Here is a 7564-nt window from a genome sequence, read left to right on the forward strand (position 1 = left end):
CAAGCCAAATGAAGTGAAATAAATAGGAAAACTAGATGTGATTATGGTAGGTAGAATTTTAAAAGAAGACTGAGTAATTCTTATTTTAAATTATTTTGACTGAGTATTTTTATTTTAAATTAAAAATATAGTAGGAACTAAAAACTTGGGAGCTTGAACCCACCTCAGTTTCTGTTTCCTTGAGTGACACGACTGAGTTGTAAACAAAAAGTAGTTTTACAATGTCTACCATTACGACAACTGTATTTATTTTATTTTAATAGAAAAGGTTGCTGCTGACTCAGGTTTCATTCCATTTACTTAAACTTAGCCCTGTGATATTTTGCAACTAGAAACATTGTAGTCATGCCAAAGCACAAAGAGGAACTAGAAAATGCAACCCATTTAAAAAAAAACAACAACCTGAAAACCAATTCATTAAGTAACTGGTAAAGTGAAACGGCGAAGCAAACAAACCACATCTATGGTGAAAATGCACAAAAATATTAAATATTAAATTGGCTTATATTTTTGCCATCTGAGGTATATAAGCAACACAGATAAGTTTTTTTTTAAGAATATATGACTTTAATTTTGTCCCTTGAATGATAAATTTACAATGAAAAAGACATGTCCACCATAATTTTGAAATACAATGTAGTTACCACCTTTACGCTTTCCTGCAAATGCCTTTCCATTATATTTGCTTGTGGCAAAGGAGTAAATTTGACAAAAATAAATTCTTATGCACATCCACCCTTAGGGGATTAATAGCAAATAAAACATTTAAAATTAAATAGATGAAGATAAAAATTCTATTAAATAAACATCCCTCTTGGATCTCCTCAAACAAGGTTTTTTTCACCATATTGTCTAGTATGCTACTCTTAAAAAAAAACCCCAAAAAACAACCAAACCAAAAAAACAAACTTAAAAAACTGAAGAAACAAGATCTGTTTATTGAGAACGAGGCACAAGGATACAATTGACATTGGCCTGATATTTTACCTCTTGTTGATTTGAGATAATAATTTTCCCAATGTTCATTATTGATGTCAGTCCACCCCTAGAACTGTGAGGCCATTTCTGTTGGGAAGAGCAATCGCAGTGAATATATGCATGGCACCTGTGCCAGCTTCTGGAACATTTGTTGATCCTCTGAGGCCCCTCTCCCGCTTAGGCCCCTCTCCTCAAGGCTGTCAAAGACGCTTGTGTCTACTCCTCCAATACTTGCCACGGACAGCTCAAGTGGGAGATGGTTTTATTTAATTTGGAAGAGGAAGAATTTGCTCTGCCATGTCTCTGTGCTCCCACAATGTGTACTCAAGAATTAGTGGACAAATAAATAAATATCAGATAAAAGCACCCAAAATATGGTAATAAAAAGAAAGGATATATTTTAGGGTATGGTCAGAGAAGATATTCAAAGCCTCCACTGTTGCTTCTAGAAATGTCAGGACAACTCAGAAATGTCAGTTCCTTTACCGGTTTCCAGATTGTAATTGAAGGATCATGTAGCTCTCTTGCTCTTTCTCCCTCTTTCTCTCTCTCTAAATAGGTCTATAAAGATCAGCTGGAAAGTGCAGACAGAATTGTTCACTGGTTAGCTTTACTTAGAGCTACAGGGTATATATGTGCTTTGTTTTGTCTTATTGATCAATCTAGCTTACATTTTTAGCACACACAAACAAAAACCAGGAAAAATAAAACGTTGATGAAAAACACGAACAACACAAATAAGGTTCCAATCGTGCAAATTTTGCTTCACTGGATAAAGCACTTCTTGACACAGTAATGTCCAGAATCCCCCTCCCCCAGAAAAATACAGGACTGAGACTGAAGCCATTCTTTTTTTTTTTTCTCCTTTTTTTTCTTTTCTTTTTTTTTTTTTTCTTTTTTTTTTTTTCCTTAAGGCTATACAACACAAAGAAATAAAGCATGGAAAGAACACCTCATTGGGCTGAACACTCCATTCTTCTGGCTCTGGAGTGAGCCTTTGACAAAGTGATTTTGTGGTCCGAGTTATTTGTTTCATTGGGACAACAGCAAGAGAAAGAAAAACAGGAAAAAATGAAAGAGAGGAAAAAATAGAATAAGAAAGTCAATGATCCCAACAATAAAATCCAAAATTGACTTTACAATCACAGGTACAAATTGCTCAGGTCGATAATTTCATTTCTCCTACAGATCACTGTCGTCTAAAACTAATTAGAGGCGCAGGTTCCAAGGAATTGTCAATATTCAAAGCAAATGTTGGAGTTTAGAAGGTTATCATTCTTCTACTGTGACAGTCTGACGGGGTGACTGAAAATATTGTCATGTGCTGCCAAGTTCAGGGTGTCATTAACAATTGAATCCTTGCTCCGGCTCATGGATCTGTCTCCTATTTGGCCTTCTTTTATAGTGGAAAGACTAAGAAGCCGGAAAAGGTTGAATATTTCCACCCTCCCATGAGGTTACCCCTTTCCAGTTTGAGATGCACTTTGTCTTCTCTTTCCATGAGGAGCAAGACCCCATTGCTGGCTGCTTCTCTGGTGACGTCTTGATCCCCTGCAAAAGCTGAAATCACTGGGTAGCCGTTTTGCATTAAACTTACCTAAAAAGTGCAAAGAGACAGAATCTGAGTTTTTTCAACACTCTCAATGATTCTTTTTGCCCTGTGCACATCACTAAACTTTTGTACAGTTTAGAATCTAGGTTAAATTAAGATAAGGAAATAGGCAATGTGTGATTTCTGTTATGTATACAGACCCCTTTAAAAATAATCCACAGTCTTGTTCTTCAACTGCTGTTTTTTTGGTTTTTTTTAATATGAGTCTAGAAATGAATATATGAAGAAAAAGAAATTAAAAAAAAAAAAAAAAAAAGGAAAGGAAAGACAGCATCTTCTTTAGATTAGAACCCACCTGGATGGTTTGTCTGTTATAGACCTTGACCACGTGGAAACTGAAACTATATATCCCTTTTCTTGGTGCTACAAATATACTGGAAGTAAGATCAAAATGGTTGCCAATATTAACTAATACCTGGAGTGTAAACAAATAAAACAAAACGAAGAAAAGGAGAGAGAGAAAGACAGAAGTCAGAGAAATCAGACTCCACCTTAGAAAAGCACCAGCAAAAATCTGACATGAGCTCAACGACCACATAAAGCATACTCAAAAAGGCATTTGCAGCACAATTAAAAGTGCATGGCAGGGGAGCGGAGTGAAGTTACAGAGACATTTAAAAGGCATCAGAGTTAATAAAGCAATTTAGTTAAGCAAAAATGATCTCCAAAGGCTGTTTAGATGAAGTGCAAATGTCCACACTGAGCTGTCAATAAAGCAAAGGTGGCATAAGGAGGAGGGGGAGGAGTGTGAAATGGGGGGAAGGAGGGAGGGGAAAAAAGGCAGGAAAAAATACCAAAAGTCATTAGCTCATAATGAAAATGTATGTTTGTTAGATAGCACTACTCAGATCAGAGCTGGCCTCCATTTTAATAGGGTATAGAACTAGAACTGCTCTGCAGAGAGGGGCAAAGGAGGAAAGCGGATGCTCAGCAACAGCAACATCTGCCAGCTCATGTCTCTCTGTCCCTCTGGAGGGCCGTGCCACTTGGTCCACACGCTCCTCAGGAAGGCTGGGGTGGGCCTGTTCCTCCTTCCCGACAATAACCTTAATTTTTCATGTATTTCAATTTTTTTAAAACACGAAACAAAACAAGAAAGGAGGAAGAGCTGAGCACTCCGGCAGATGTGCAAAGCCTCGTTCGGGAGCGGCGGCCGCACCCTGCCGATCCCGCCGATGTGACGGGGACTTGGCCTCGGCTCACCCGATGGCGCCTTGTCCAGGCTCCTGTGACGGACGGGGAGCATGATTTGGCTCAAAAGGCAGGGGCGGCGGGGAGAGCAGAGCCTGCGGGTCGGTGGCGATGCCGCCCGGCGAGCGGGTGTGCCCGAGCCCGCAGCTCCGCCGTGCCCGCCCCCGGGGCACACCCGTCACGCTCAGCCCGCGGGCTAAAACTATGCTTTGATGAAGAAATACAAAACAGGAGAAAACAAAAACACCGTCGTCCCCCACGCCCCCAAATCCTAAGCCTTTCCTCCCAAATAGACAAAGTCTATAGTTTCCAAAAAAAAGGGGAAAAAATTTAAAAAAAAGACCCTTATTGTGGGAGCACCGAGAAAACGCCTTCAAACTCCTAGAAACTGCACACAGCCCGGTAAAACATCAAAACATGCTATATAGTTAGCAAGTTGGGAGGTTGATTATTTGTTGCTTTGCTGGTTTTTTTTTCTCTACTGTTCTGATTTTATAGGATTTGTATGCGATGAATAGCTGTGCAAACTCATTAGGAGGGACAGGTAGACAGATAAATGACAATCAGGCAGACAAGTAAAAAGCCCAAACAAACAACCCAAAAACCAACAAACAAACAAGCCCAGAGAAAACAGTCTGGTATGCTAATTTTGGCTGACTCTGCAATATTACTTCAGGAGTCACAGGCGGTAGGAAAAAAAGGAAATTTCACCGCACAGATAAAGCGGACGGACGGGGTTTGGTCTCCGGGAGGCGAGCGGTGCGGCTCGGCAGGGGCAGGACAAGCAGGCAGGGCTTTTCGTTGCTCTGCCCGGCGTGTGCCTTGCGGGATGTCACCATTCCCATACAGCCCGCCGGGGACACCGTGTGCCTCGTGTGATAACGCGGGAAACACCCTCTTCCTCCTCATCCCTCCCTCCCTCCCTCTGAGAGATGATGTGACATTGCCAAATGCGCTCCGAACAGGCAGATCCGGCGTCTCCTCATCGGTAAATCTCTGAATTTGCGCGGAAAGAGGGATGCGCACCCTTCTCGGGGTCGTTCCTGGCTGGCCGAGGCAATCCTTGGCTGCAAGGCGCCCCCGCACGCGTCCGAGGCACAGAGTTTCACGTGTAAAAGCTCTTTATGTACTAGCGATTGTGACCGGACAAGAAGCCCGCGTGTTCACCCCGGGTACCACCCTAGGAAAGCCCCGCAGCTACCTAAAAGAACTTTCCAAAGTCCTTCTGGGGAGTTGAGACGTGAAGTTTCTATTGAGCGGGTGGGTAGGGATGATAAAATGGAACGGGAACCAGAAGGAGAATAGGCGTGCGGCCAGGGGGAGACAGGACTCGGGGACAAGGGGCAGCGAAGGCGAAGCAGGCGGCGGCTGACCTGGTCGAAGTAGATGGTCATGGTGCGGTTGCTCATCTCGGAGGGCTCGTGGTTGGTGCTGCGGGTGGCCGAGAAGGCCACCTTGGCGCTGCCCGAGCGCACCGAGATCCCCAGGGAGGAGGTGATGGCGCCGTCGGCCGAGGGGCTGGAGTCGCAGACCACCAGGCACTTCCCCTCCAGGACGATGGGCTCCGTGTCGTTCTGCGCCCGCACCGGGCACCCGGCGGGCAGCAGCAGCAGCAGCAGCGGCAGCGCCGCCGCCAGGCAGCAGGAGCAGCCGCCCGCCGGCTCCGGCAGCGCCCCCCGCCGCCGCCGCCCCATGCCGAGCGCCGGACCGCCGCCGCCGCCGCTCCGGATCGCCGCCGACATGCGGGCGCCGCGGGGAGGCGGAGGGGGCTGCGCGCCTGCTGCCGCCGCGGCGCCCTGCGGCCAGCGCTCTGCGGGACGGCGGCTGCCCAGCGGCGGCTGCGCCCGCGCCTTCCTCCCCTTCTTCTCCTCCTCCGCCTCCTCCTCGGCGCGGGGCGAAGGAGCCTTCTCAGAGGGCGGGCGGCACGCAGCAGCCTGCCAAGGGGAAAGGCGGCGGTGAAGCACGGCAGCGGGCGGGCGGGCGGGCGGGAGCCGGCACCGCGCCGCCCGGCGGGCTGCCCCTCCCCGCCCCCGGCGCCCCAGCGAGTACAACAGGTCTGGGAGACACCTGGCTGCCCCGTGTTCCCTCTTTTTTCCGGTTCCCCGGCAGCCTGGCTCCTGCCGTACTCCAAGGGGGAAGGAGGGGCAGCGCGGCAGGTTGCATCCCCAAAGCCCCGGCGGAGCATCCAGCGAGCGCCTCGGGCAGTCCCTTTCCCGCCCCACAACCAATGGGGTCTCCAAAACCCGACTCCACTTCTTCCCACAGCCCCACTATTTACTACAGCTGCGAGCCTGGTTTTGTACGCGTCTCCTAACGCCCCAGACACCACGGAAGGAGATTTTATTCGTGTTACAAGTGACTCTCCCTCCCTCCCCTCGATGGAGCTGCCCCGCTCTCTGTAGAGTTGGCGGGCGGCCGGGGCGCCCCGATCCCCGCGCTCCCGCCCCGGCGCTGCTCCGGCCGGGCTCTGGAAGCCGCCGCCGCCCTTCTCCCCGCCTGGGGGCTGCTGCGCTCCGCCACCGATTTGTACTTCCCAATCTTCTGTGCCCCAGGCCAGGCTACCACCACCGCCGCTGCCAACCCCGGCGACACCCTGAACTCGCGAGAAGGAAGCAGCTGGCCCCCCGTTCCCACCCCGGCATGCACACATATCGCAGGAGTCAAAGCTTCACCCGGCTTCTCCCTCGGAAGTTGCATCTCAGTTTTTGCCGTTCACCAGAGCAGCCGGAGATCTCGCTTCTGGGAGATCGCCCCTACACCTCCCCGGAGGCATCTCTACCGCTGCCCTAACCCCGCACCTTATTTTTGCTATAATTTAAAATGGTATTTTGCAAAAAGAACAGCCGGCGGGGAGGAGAACGGCCTTTTTACCTGGGAGGTCCATGACGGGAGAGGAGGGCTGGCTAGGTAGCTCGTCCGTGAAGTTGTATAGCTTAGAGAAAATGAGCCGAGATTGCGCTGGCAGAAAGAAAAGGAAACAGGAGTCGCCTCTTTCTCTCCCGCCCATTGCCAATAATCATCCCCCTCCCGCCAGCCGCTACCACCACCACCCCACTTCCTCCCTCCTCCCCTCTTCCCCGGCACACACGCACACACACACACACGCACAGGCACCCGGCAGCGATTCAGACGCCGGGACCCGAGCGGAGTGCTGCCACGGCACCGCCGGCGATGCCGCACCCCAGCCCTTACCCCGGCCAGGCACCCCCGCGCCTTGGAGCCGCACCTCGACACATGGCGAGCAGCAGCGACAAGCCGCGATGTTCCCACTGGGACGGCCCCTCCGCTGTCACCGGAGGCAGGGAGAGCCATGCCGGCCCCCTCCCCCCCATTATTTCTGCTAGAACCCGCCGTGCTAGGACGCCCCTGTTCCAACATGCCACCGACACCTTAGCGCTCACCGGCCGCCGCTGCGGCCGAACCACGCGGCATCACCCGCTGGGAGACATTTGGAATTTGCACATTTTAATTCCGACGATAATAATCACTAAAAAGGACATGTTGCTCGGGGCACTTCGGGCAGTAAGGCTGCGCCCCGCACACCTCAAAGCCCCATTCCCACGCTCGCACCGGCACATCTCGGTTCCCGAAGTTCGGCGGCGGCTCCCCTTTTATTAAAATATTTCTTCCCCGGGGCGACCTAGCTTCCCAGCCCTTTCCCAGAGCCGCTCCCGAACCGGGACCCGCTCCCTGACCCACTTCAGAACTGGGATTTGCTCCCCGACCCGCTCCCGAACAGAACACGTTCCCTCTCCCGCTCCCTCTCCCGCCTCAGGGCTCCCT

The 7564-nt window shown here is 50.0% G+C and overlaps 1 protein-coding gene across 3 annotated transcripts; it reads right to left on the reverse strand.

Moving 5' to 3' along the window:
- Positions 1–231: 231 nt before the first annotated feature.
- On the reverse strand, positions 232–7193 carry CBLN2 (cerebellin 2 precursor). Of its 3 annotated transcripts, none has more exons than XM_086893993.1 (5): positions 7008–7022; positions 6653–6739; positions 5155–5715; positions 2886–3005; positions 232–2575 (listed from the first exon to the last, which is right to left on the reverse strand). In XM_086893993.1, the coding sequence occupies exons 3-5, from the start codon at positions 5521–5523 to the stop codon at positions 2378–2380; spliced, it is 687 nt and encodes a 228-aa protein (XP_086750119.1). In that variant the 5' UTR covers positions 5524–5715; positions 6653–6739; positions 7008–7022; the 3' UTR covers positions 232–2377. The 3 variants fall into 3 exon arrangements, with proteins under 3 accessions (XP_086750119.1, XP_086750100.1, XP_086750111.1); XM_086893974.1 differs by lacking the exon at positions 7008–7022 and adding an exon at positions 6974–6992; XM_086893985.1 differs by lacking the exon at positions 2886–3005 and having other exon boundaries at positions 6974–7193.
- Positions 7194–7564: the final 371 nt, after the last annotated feature.

This window comes from Cyanistes caeruleus, chromosome 1 (genome assembly GCF_971803275.1).
Source record: "Cyanistes caeruleus chromosome 1, bCyaCae1.hap1.1, whole genome shotgun sequence".
Taxonomy (NCBI): domain Eukaryota; kingdom Metazoa; phylum Chordata; class Aves; order Passeriformes; family Paridae; genus Cyanistes; species Cyanistes caeruleus.